Source organism: Arvicanthis niloticus, chromosome 2, assembly GCF_011762505.2.
Source record: "Arvicanthis niloticus isolate mArvNil1 chromosome 2, mArvNil1.pat.X, whole genome shotgun sequence".
NCBI classification, from domain to species: Eukaryota; Metazoa; Chordata; class Mammalia; order Rodentia; family Muridae; genus Arvicanthis; species Arvicanthis niloticus.
The window spans coordinates 139,785,000-139,797,454 of NC_047659.1; the positions used below are offsets into that span (position 1 = coordinate 139,785,000).

At 44.8% G+C, this 12,455-nt stretch overlaps 1 protein-coding gene across 1 annotated transcript in view; it reads left to right on the top strand.

The window, feature by feature from the left end:
- Nucleotides 1–901: 901 nt before the first annotated feature.
- The window catches only part of Dok5 (docking protein 5), a 142,727-nt gene continuing 131,173 nt past the window's right edge, over nt 902–12,455 (top strand). The window contains exon 1 of the mRNA XM_034493718.2: nt 902–1,157. Within this exon, the coding sequence (XP_034349609.1) occupies nt 1,092–1,157 (66 nt within the window). The 5' untranslated portion in view covers nt 902–1,091. The remainder of the gene's footprint in view (nt 1,158–12,455) is intronic.

Here is a 12,455-nt window from a genome sequence, read left to right on the forward strand (position 1 = left end):
TCACATCTCCCCCCATCTTAGCGTCGAAGGAATATTTATACACATCCACAGTGTTTATCAGGGGCAGCTATACCGTCAGGTTATGGAGGTTTACGTGGGAGCCTGGTAATTACACAAAGGGGCCACACCTCAATGTGTGCAGGGGAGCTGAAAGGAGTCAATGAATACAAAGGACAGGGCATTGCCCGGTACAAGCTTGCCACCTTGACAAAGTCCTAAGATTTATTGATCATCTATACAGAACGGGGATTTGAGGACAAAGCAGCGACAGGCCAAGAATCAGCTCCCGGGGAAACTTACAGTCTTATTGGGAAGACAGGCTCAAGCCAGAAAAGGGACAAGCTCTAGAAGCCTAGAGCTTGACAGCAGGGAGTCCTCATGGAAGAGCTGAGCATAAGCCTTGAAGATGGCTCTCTCTTTATCTGTGGAGGTCACAGGTAAACTACGAAGCTCAGTCTCCCTGGACACAGACACACCCTTAATTAGCTCTTATGTGGAAAAGATGAGGCTAAAGGGATGGGTTGGGGCACACACAGCTGTTCAAAAAAAAAAGGAGTCCGATGTCTTTCTCTCTAAAAGAGAGGCAAGAGCTGGAGCTTCGTGGATGTCTGCTCTGTGCAGGGACGCGCAACCGCCCCTGGGGAGAGGAGGTGGGATCAGGGCGACTGGGGGCCAGGTGGGCGGAGGCCGAGGGAGGGGACCCGTGCGCTCCTCCTTCTGGGCCATCTCTGCTTCCTCCTTCCTCTCTTTCCTCCTCCGTTCTGGTCCTTCTCCTCCTCCTCCTCCTCCTTGGGGGCTGGAGCGGCTCCTCCTCCTGGCAGGCTGCCGCCCAGTCAGCTGACGCCGCGCTCCAGTCTTGCCTCCCCACCGCTCTCCCCCAAAGTGGCTGCTGGGCGCCGGCGGGCCGCCCACTTTCAGGCTTTGGGGAGACAGGGGAAAGCGATGTGCGTCTTCTGACGCCTGGTTTCACCGCATCACCTTGTCAACTTTCACTCCCTCAGTCTCTGTCCTGACCCTCCCCACATCCCTCCTTGAAGCCACTCAGGGTGCCGCGCGCACGCTGGGGGCAGCAGGGTCACAGTCTGTCTGGGATGGCTTCCAATTTTAATGACATAGTGAAGCAGGGGTACGTGAGGATTCGGAGCAGACGCCTAGGGGTACGTATCATCCTTTCCGTGATCCTTGTTCGCGACTTCAGGGTCTGTGTCTGCGGCCAGCATCCCGGCTCCTGCGCGCTGGGGACTTGCTTGGTGGCTCTCACAGCCCACATCCCAGGCTACCGCGGCTGCGGCGCTAACGCCAGCATCCAGTATGTCATGGAGCTATCTTTATCTCTCGGATGGCTTGACTTTCTAGCGGTGGCTACCGGAGCCCATTGACTCGGAATAAATATTTCCCGGTAGCCATGGGTGCTGAATCTGGAAAGCATGGCATGGTGCTTAGCCTGCCGGATGTCCCCGGCCGGCATCCCGCTAGCGCCAACTTAACTTTTCCAGGGGATGGATGGAGGCCAGGACACAGGGCAGATACTCTAAGTGGGGAGCAAGGTCAGTGAGTATCTGGCCCCAGGGACTCTGCTCTGCGGCTCAGGGGTTAGTAGAGGTGGAGAGAGCTGGCCTCGGACAGGGCCAACTCCCTGGTAGAAGCCCAAATCGGAGCTCCGCTACTCTTGAGTCTGGGCAGTGGGTTTCTGGTTTTTAGACTCCACCTTCTGAGTCCCACTGGACGATCATTTCGTGTGGAGCATGGAGCCTGTGTAGAGTTCCTGGATTGTGAGCTGAAAGAAAGAAAGAAAGAATGAAAGATGAATGAATAAATGAATCCCAATGACTCCCTTCTTAAGGCTGCTTTGCTCTTCTCTTGTTGGAGGCACTTTAGGAGAGAACCATCCTGCCTCTCTTTGGGTTTTAAGCAGCAGTCGTCTTTAGGGAGGGGGGGATATTGGAGCATGTAAACACATATATGTATATGAATATGTATGTATACACATATATGTATATGAATGTGTGTGTGTTTCTGGGTACCTCATTTCTTCCTGCCATGTGTCTAATACCATGGCTGTTTTTGTTGGTTTGTGTTTGCCAGAGGCTGGGGGCAGGGTGGTGGTGGTGGTGGTGGTGGTGGTGGTTAGGCAGGGCTGAGAGTTAGCAAGGGAAGCTAGTGTTGGTGAGAACGTCAATGTCTCCATTAGGCTGAGTGATCCACTGAGTATCTTCGTCCACAAATACATTGCATCTGCTACCAGTTTTTTATATGGTCTCTGCCTTTTTTTTTTTTAAAATGTGCCTTTAATTTGACTGGGAATAAAAGACATTTCTCAGTAGTAACTGTCCTTAGAGAGGAATGTCTGCAGGGGAGGAACAGCCTGGGTTGTTATAAAACTCTTGCCTGGTTCCTTTGGCCTATTTCTTTCTTTGCTTCCTCCTCGCTGCTCGTTACTATGTTTGAACAGTCCAGTTCTCAAGTCTGTGACTGTTGTAAACACAGCAAACTAACCAACTTTCCTGGATTCGCTACAGTTTCCTTGATTCTCCCTGGGGTCCTCAACCCAGTGACTTCCATGTGACCAGGAAGAAATCCTAAGAGTGTCACACTTTTTGCTATCTTGTGGCGATCATGTATCACAGTTTTAAGGAGAGTGTTAGAAAGCCAGCTTCTAATCCTGCATTTACTCCATTGTGTCAATGGAAGGCATTGGGTCTAGACATTCATTCTGTGCTGGAGAGCATTCCAACAGGAAGAGGACATGCATTATTAATGCACAGAATATGAATTATTCATGAGGATCAGAGTTGATGCCAAATCCTGACAAGGGTGATTTATAGGGAAAACTGGTTAACATCACTCTCAAGTCTTTTTTTTCTATATTATTATAATTGACATAATATAGTCTTGTGTGAATCCCAACAAATTTTGGATAGACATTAGAGGCAGGCAAACAGAGAGGAAACAGAGTCTAGTTTGCATTTGTTTCGTATTTACAGTATTTTGGAATAGTCCAGTTTCTCAAGACATAGTCATTCTGTCCGTGTTTATCTAAATATACACAAGAATATTCATTGAATTATGGTAGTCATGCACAGATAGAAAAGTTAGTTTATAGCTGTATAAAAGCGGCCTTACTTGTCAACCTTGATCTACCAGTACATCAGTCTGTTAAGATGCTCTCGTGTTATAATTTGTGAAGAAGGCCAAGTCTATTGTCGTCAGAGCTGAGTGCCAACTGAAGTTTTGGTAGAAGATTTGCAAAGGTGGAGGATTGTTGGGGGATGTGACTTTAAGGACCCAGTGTCTGAGGTCAGGAATGTTGGTGGTGTTAATCTAGGCTGTATATAGCATGGAACATGTATATTCTGAGCACTGTGTGAGTCCCAGAGGGCTAAGGTAGTGGTTCTGGCAGACTCAGCAGACAGAGTGTATGTTGACACACCCAGTGACCACACAAAGTGAGGGATGACCTTGCAACTGGTAAGTAATATGACAATGGCTTTATTAATGGAATCCAGACAAGCGTCTGTGGAGGACAGCCATGTCTGGGAGTATTTATAATTAAACAAGTAAACTGAATTTCATGGTAAGCAGCTGTCGTGTCAAAGAATGTCCCCAGGTTTGGGAAAAGATAAGATAGGAGTGAACTCTGCCTGTTTGACTCATTAGGCCTATGACCTTTGACCTTTCGTGGCTTTGATTTTTCCAATGTCTATACAGTGTATGCTATTTAAAGATTTTCTTGTGGCATCAAATAAGATAATATCTGTGCGCATGCAGAGAGAGTACAGAGTATTGATTCTTACTGCAGTTTTATCTCTATTGTGATCAAAGATGAGCTAAGGGTGGCAACGATTCTCAGGGTTGGGTTGTAATTTTCTTACCTTGTGTCTGTATCTGTCCAATGGCAGATTTTATCACTATTACTATTTAAATTTAAATTTACTTTGATAAACACATCAAAACATGAAAGGTGTCCATACTTCTGGTATCACGTGTGTGAGTGTGTGTGTGTGTGTGTGTGGTTTAAATATTTAAATCAGGGTAAGGAATTTTTCCCTCATTCACTTAGTGAAATTATTAATTTTTTTTTGAGAAATATTTATCTTGCTTTAGGTCTTTCTTTTCTTTGGATGAGGTTCTTACAAAAGGTTCAGATATAAATATATATTAAATATAGTTTATAGTATAGTTTTGTAAATAAGATAGGAAGCTTTCGTTAGGCAATTTGTCAGTAGACAGGAAGTAAACTAGGAACCCCTCTATTCAGATGGGTCACAGATAGGTCACCTTCAATGAAAGTCCTAATCTTTGCCCTGAGCAATCAAAGTCAGTGTAAACTGACTCTTTGCTTTGAACATCAGAAGGCCAAATGAAATTCAACTCATTTAATTGAGACGTCTCTGTGTCGTCTTGTCCACACTGGCTCCTCCAGGTCTCAGGCTGTGCCCTGGGTACAATATTTGTTCAGGAATGTTGACGTTTCTATTTGTGGAGTTATGGGGAGGAGGGGAACAGCTATCTATAATTATCTAATTCTCAAAAGACACTGGAGATTTCTTGGATGAGTGGAATAGGCGGTGTCTGCGTCATTAACCCGCTAAGTGTGCCATTTAGATGGATTACATTTGGATCTTCATTTGGCTTCTTTCTTTGCAATGAGGAGAATTTTCTATCTATAATTATCCTGACTGATCCACAATGCAATTCTCAGAGCTTAAATTTAGACCCATTTTCCTTACCGTTCCTCAATGACTTAGTGTTTAAATAACCCTTCTTTGCTCTAATCTAACAGTTTATCACCATGGACCACTTGAGCTCCCCTCTGGCCGGTTCTCCATCTGCCCACCTCCCTAGCTGAAATCCTAGCCTAGCTATCTCAAGCTCAATGCATGTGCAGCCTTGATGGACTTACCCATGCTTGCTGTTTTTAGCAGTATCTTCATCCTAGCCATTAGACAGCATTTTGGTTGCCCTGGCAAAATCAATCCTAAGCCAGAAACCAAGCAAAACTGGCACCAAATCTCTCCTTCCCTGTCTCCCACCACTATAGCCATTCCTTCAAGAGGCTGTGTGAACTCAGTCTTTGAGCTTTATCTAGAATCTGACCGTCCCCTATCCTCTGAGCATCTGCTGGTACCACTCTGGTTAATGTCCCGTTCTTTCTGCTTGTAGTATTAGAGTAACTACCCCCATCTTCTGAGCCTACATCTTCATCCATTCTTACTCAGCACCATATCCTATATTGCTGGGTCCTCCACTGACCAGCTAAGCTGTGTCTGTTCCCACTCCTTCCACTGGCCCATGCTGCTTCCCTTCTCTCCTTGGCTCATCTCCCACCTTCTCAGTGAGACCTTTCCAAACATTCATGTTTTTTCCTTCCTGCTTCTGTATCCCTAGACATCTGTTTCTTACCACCTTGTACATTTTAGACTGTATTCTGGCTTATTACTTGTACCCCCTCCCCCGCCAAGAAACATGGGATGCCCATGGGATTCCTCTCTCTTCTCTCTACAGCTGTCCCCAGAGTAGACACCCAGTGAAGACTTGTAGAGTCAGCAGATGGAAGAAGGTTCCTACCACCATTGCCTCTGATATAAGGGTGCATTAAAAAACCCCAGCGTGATGACTATGACTTGGTGTGAGCGTTAAAATATTTAGCAGCCTGATTATTCTATAAGAATAGAGAGAGTCTTGATCATCCACATAATACATGATCATCATAAGGGGCTCAACACAATGCTTAGCACAGAGAAAATCCAATTAATATTTATTACTGCTCTGTCCTCCGTCCTACAATTACTGTGGGGAGAGATGGTGGTACTTGGCTGGTTGTTATTTTCTCAGCCTTTACTGTGCTAACTCAAAGCAATTGCTGTTTAGTTAGAAAAGCACACTTAATGTCCAAGAGATAATTTATGTGCAAACACAAATACCACTGGCCACTGATGTTAGGGACAGAGCGAGTATTTGTCTTTATAAGGCTTTCCACATTATCTGCATAAATGTCCACAATGCCTCCGAAGGGGATGCACATCACCCTGAAATGCCACTCTAAATGAACCTGCTGGTCCAGGATATTTTCCTCTTAATTTAGATGTCTTGAAAAGCAGACGGGGAATGGAGAGAGTTTAAGGAGAAACATTTCCTCTCCCCTTCATTTCCCTGTTCCACTAGGCCCAATATCCCATTGAGAATTTCATATTTTATTTAAGTTCTTAGATTTTGACTCATTTGCTACAGTGCCCAGGTATATTTGATGCTTTTCTTGCCACTGTGACCAGATCCAGGGCAGAAGGAGCTTAAGGGAGTGAGGATTTCTTCTGGATCACTGGCCAGAAGCTACAGTCCACTGTGGCAAGGGAGGCATTGTAGCTGGGGGTGCAGCAGCCTGTAGTAGCAGGAACCCACAGATACAGCTTCAGGGGACAAGGTACTCTGTCAGGAAGTGGAGCTGGCCTATAGCCATCAGAGGTCAGCCCTAGTGACAGCATAGCCCCAAAGGTTTCACAACCTCCCCAAATGATGCTCCAAGCTGGGGCATATGTTCTTATGTATGAGCCCATGGGAGAAGTTTCATATTCAAACTATAATACTTGAAAAGGAAGAATCATCCTATGAAAGTCATACAGACAGACTAGGGCCATCTTATGCCATTCTTGCATGGATTGAGGCAAGCTCACACACAGATGCATGTATTCACTAAGATACATGAAGTACTGTTTGCCCTCCTTACAGGACAGAGGGGCTTTGGGTAAAATTTGTCAGTAGTGCCCAGGTAGACCCTTGGCATGCAGACCCTTTAGTGTCCCGGCTCCATCAAACTCAGCTTCACTGACAAGGTCTCCACACCAGGAATAACTTTCCAGCTGATACGTCGCTCCTCACGAAGGATATGATTAATTGTGCATGTATTTTGCTTTTAATGATCATCACCCAAATTGATTTAGCAATGAACGGCCAATTTAATGGCTTTGTATGGAGACATAAACCAAATTACTGATACGATGATATCCCAACATCTGCCAGTGTGTTTTTTAAATTATATTCATTAGGCAACTAGCAATACGTATTTTTAGGTAGCCTGGGCAGTTTTGGTGAGAAATTACTTACCTTTGGTACCTTAAGAATTTGCTATGCATATGAGAGGCATCTGTGGTCATTACTTCATTATCTGTCTAATGTCCAGGGAGTGCTCCCTAGTGTTGTGCTCCATGCAAACCACCGAAAACAGGACAGCTCAGTCATTGTCCTCGGTAAACTGACAGTCTGACTTATTTATATAATAAATAAGTGCTGCTAACTGGTCATTTATATATTCACAGCGGTCAAAGGTCAGCTGCTGTGAATGAACAAGTCAGCTCTGAGTGGGAGAAGATAGCCGGAGATAGCTCCTTTTTTCCACACCTGTAGAATGCAGAAGGCTGTGCTTGAGCCTCCTCTTACTTGAGAATTTTGGTTCCAGCTGGATAGAGACCAAACCTTTGGAGAGTCTAAGCTAGGAAAAGATGAGGCGGCCTCTCTTCCGCCCCCGTCCTTGTGAGATTCAAAATGAAGTTGTGAATTCTGAAATGCCACCGAGATGTGTTTGAATGCAGGGATTAAAATAGCGTCTTTCTAACGTGCAGCTGGGTGGTGTTTGGATAAGGATTTGGAAGCTGATTTGGGGAGCATTTGTGGGCCCTCCCACTTTACTAGAGTTCGTCTTCTCTGGCTAGGTATGTGTTGAGCTCGGGCACAGAGTTCTCAGCCAGCCTTAGGGGGACAGGATTTGGCAGACATCTTTGTGGTGACATGTCACACCTGTGACCCTTCCTTCCTTAGGGTGATCCCAGACCCTGTCCAAAAGAATCATCATCTCATTGGTTTTCCATGGAAACTTTTATTTTTGAAGATGGGGGCTGGGAAGATGACACATTTGGTAGAGGAGCTTGCTTACAGGAGAGCGGACCCACATGTGAATTCATTCCCCAGACCTACATGAAAAAGCCAAGTATAGTGCGTCATGTGCGTAACCCCAGTGTTTTGAGAGGGGGTACAGGCAGGAGGAGCCCTAGATGCTCACTCTGTGACGAAGTCCCAGGCCAATGGTGGAGTCCTTCCTAGCGGCCCCTCACTTCCCCACAGTCACAAACTCTTGACATCACTAATGTTTTTCTCTCCAGCTCTAGAATTCTGTCCCTTACGGAATGTCTGTAAGTGAAACCATGTGGAATCTTTGGAGATGGGCCTGGTTTTACTCAGTCATTCTCGGGGGAGTCATCCAGGTTTCTCGGGGTGCTGCTGAATGCTGGGTGGTGCTCTGTGGTGACCCAGTGATGGGTCATAGGACCTTTGAACCTTTCACTGTTGAAGGATATGTGGGCCCTGTCCAGACTGGGTTGTCAGAGAGGGATGGTGTGACGTTTGTATGCAGGATTTTATGTAAGTGCAAATTTTCATAACTGTGTTGAGATACTCAGGAGTATCAACCATTGCGTGGCTGGGTGGTAGTTCTGGGTTTAACTGCTTGAAACTATTAGGCAGCGTTCTTTAGAGCAGAATAAAATAGAACATGTATATGGTGTGTGTGTGTGTGTGTGTGTGTGTGTGTGGTGTATGTATGTTAACAGTCATTAAGCTGGCTTACTTCTTAGGGGCTATGAGTCCAACAATGGAAAGTCTGTGTTCTGAGAACAGAGAGAACCTGGTAACTGGCTTAGTACACAGTGCTGCATGGCTTAGCAATTCCAGACCTATGCTGGGGGTCTTGAGGTCCCTGGAGAGATACTGGTAATCAATCCAAGTTGGAAGGCCAGAGAAGCAGGAGTTGTCTGGTGGCAGTAACTGGAGACAGCAGCAGTAGCTACATCCCTATGTGTGGAGGAAGAATGAGGCAGGCAGCCGGGCAGGCTTTACCCTTGTATCTCCAGTTGGAAGGTGCTGGCTTCCTTTAGCCAGTCAGACCTCTCTGGAAATAGACATGCACACACATATGCACAGGCACACACACACACATATATATATATACACACACACACACACACACACCCCTACAGAGAGACACACAGACACACACCTACATATAGATACACACACACACACATACACATGCATGCACGCGTCTCCTAGGCTATTCTAAGTTTTCTCCGAGCACCAAGCAGTCTAGCTATTTTTATGTTCTCACCAACAGTGTCTGAGTGACCCGATTTCTCTGCAGCTTCTCCAGGAGTTGATGCGGCCTTTAGTTTACTTCTGGCCATCCTTGTGGGTGTACGGAGGCATTGTGTGTGGCTTCCACATGCATTTCTCTGAGGGGGAGTACTGTTGATCTTCTAGTCATGTTCTTTGCCATTCATATACACATGTAAGTAGCATGCCTGGCTTGTCTTCTCACCATTGGGTTTGGAGAGATCTTCATCCAGTCTAGATAGAAATGTCTCTTCAGACATGTGGTTTGCAGATAGCTTCTCACAGTCTACAGTGCTCCCTTTCATCAGCAGAGCCTTGTATTGCTTATCTTAAGTGTGTGTGTGTGTCCATGTGTGAGTGTGTCTCTGTGTGTGTCTGTGCATGTCTGTGTATGTGTGTGTATCTGTATGTCTATGTGTGTGTCTCTGTGTGTATGTGTCTCTCTGTGTGGGTATGTGTCTGTCTATGTGAGTCTCTCTCTCTCTCTCTCTCTCTCTCTCTCTCTCTGTATCTGTGTGTGTGTCTGTGTATCTCTCTGTGTGTGTCTGTGTGTTTATGTGTGTGCCTTTCTCTGTGTGTATATGTCTCTGTGTGTGTCTGTACGTGTCTGTGTATATCTGTATGTCTGTGTGTGTCTCTCTCTGTGTGTATGTGTCTCTCTGTGTGGATATGTGTCTGTCTATGTGAGTGTATCTCTCTCTCTTTCTCTCTCTGTGTGTGTGTCTGTGTGTCTGTGTCTGTGTGTGTGTCTGTGTATGTGTGTCTGTGTCTGTGTCTGTGTCTGTGTGTGGGCACATGGAGGTCAGAGTAAATTTTCAGGAGTCAATTCTCTTCTTCCATCCTGTAGATCCCAGGATAGATCAGGTCATCAGGCCTGACAGAAAGTACCTTCACACAACCAGCCATATGGCCAGCCCATAGGATGGTCTTTCATAGGGCAAATTTTACAATTCAGTGAAACACAGGGCAAGGTTCATTTTTTTATATGGATGTTCCAGGATCATCTGCTGACAGCCTGTCTTCTCCACAGGGCACTTACTTGGTTCCACTCCTGACTAGTCTGCTCTGTCGTTCTGTGGACATGCAAACACACTTTGGGATGTCCACGCATGTCTGAATGGCAGCCATACAGTATGGTAAATAGTTCTTTTGCCAAAAATAGTTAGCTATTTCAATTTCTTTATCTTTCAGTATAAAATTTAAAATAATGTCTACAAGTAGAAAGCCTACTGGGCACAGCGTGGTTTTCTTACACATCTTCATGAGATGCATGGTTTTTCTTCATGATGGCAATAGAATATATTTGGTACTCAGATTCTTACTTTGAATTTCAACTTGGCCACTTACTGACTTCTGAAACAAATCACGTATTTCTTTTTGATTTAGCCTCTTTAGATACAAAAATAAGCATGACAATGTACTTCTCACCAAAGAATGGTAGGTACTCACTGTAGCTACTCAATGAACACTCAGGCTTCCATTTCTCTACTCAGTTATTCATTTATTTATATTATGTGCACATGTGTTTTGCCTGTACAGATGTCTCTGTACCATGACATATGCAAAATAGCACAGAAATCTTGGGATTTTTCTCCAAAATAGTTATGACTGTGTTCAGCCCCAAACAAGGGCTGACAACACTTGGTTTATTGCTTATTTTGAATTCATGAAGTGACCTTATATTACAATGTGGAAGAAATGGATTTTGAGAAAAAAAATGAAAGAAAACAAGGTCAGGAAGACAAAAGTGTGTGTGTGTGTGTGTGTGTGTGTGTGTGTGTGACTCTTCATTTTACAGGGAAGAGTAGATGCCTGCTACATGGCTGTGTGACTCTGTTCTTTTTACAGGGAAGAGTGGATGCCTGCTACATGGCTGTGTGACTCTGTTCTTTTTACAGGGAAGAGTGGATGCCTGCTACATGGCTGTGTGACTCTGTTCTTTTTACAGGGAAGAGTGGATGCCTGCTACATGGCTGTGTGACTCTGTTCTTTTTACAGGGAAGAGTGGATGCCTGCTACATGGCTGTGTGACTCTGTTCTTTTTACAGGGAAGAGTGGATGCCTGCTACATGGCTGTGTGATGCTTAAGGACCTAGTCCTTCTCATTCCTTGTACATGGCGAAGAAATAAGTGGTACAAATACAAGAAAGGGAACCACCACCCCAATCCATGTCACCTCCCAGGACAGCAGACTCAGCAAAGTCTAGCAACTTTGTACAGAGAGTTTTGTTCATAGATAAACATAAAATTGTGTTCTTAAAGTTTGTTCTGCACAGATTATGTTCCTATCACTCTTATATAGAATTTATATTATTCTTCTTTCTGGTTAACTTATATCGGAGCACCCTTCAAAAAGTTATGGGTGCCAACATTCACTTATTTGACTATGTTATGGTTTCTTTATTTTTTGCTCCGTGTGTGTGTGTGTGTGTGTGTGTGTGTGTGTGTGCGCGCGCGCACCATGTCACGCCTGTGATGGGTGATGATCAGAGGACACTTTCTGCTCTCACTTTCTGCTCTCAGGTTGTTTCTTACACTGCACGTAGGCTCCGGGAATTGAACTCAGTTCTTTAAGCTTGTGCTGTAAGCACTTTTACCCCCTGAATGTTTTTTTTTTTTTTTTTTTTTTTTTTTGTCAGCCTGCTCTGCCAGAGTTCTTTAATCACTCCACTAATAATCAACATCTTCAGTTACTTTCTATTTTTTCCCATTCTGACCACGAAGGTTGGTATGCTTGGGCATGAGAAGATGAATGTTATCAGGAAGCTGCTCTTACAAAGGCTAAGCACATTAACAAATTGTATGAATAGAACTAAAGTTTCACCAGACCTTACTGGGACTCTATACCCATGAATGACCATCAGTCCTTACTGATATAAGGCTGTGCCTCAGGGTATGCTTCTCCCCCAACACACACACACACACACACACACACACACACATGCACACAAACCACACATGCACACATACATGTACAAACACACCTGCACACATACATACATACATGCATGCATGCACACACATATACACACACATACTCATGCATGCACACTTGTGCACACACAAGCACACACACACAAACACACATACACACACACACACACACACACACGGTCATATTTAAACATTCTTTGGCTTGGTTGATCCCTCTGGAAGTCTAGTCTGATTCTGCCAAATTGATCCTTTAAGTTAAACCAAATCCTCTCTCATCTTTACTTAAAACTCCCAATTCTTTCCCTTTACACATGCCATCAAGACACTGTGTGGACAGACGTGGTGGCCTCACCTGCCAAGTG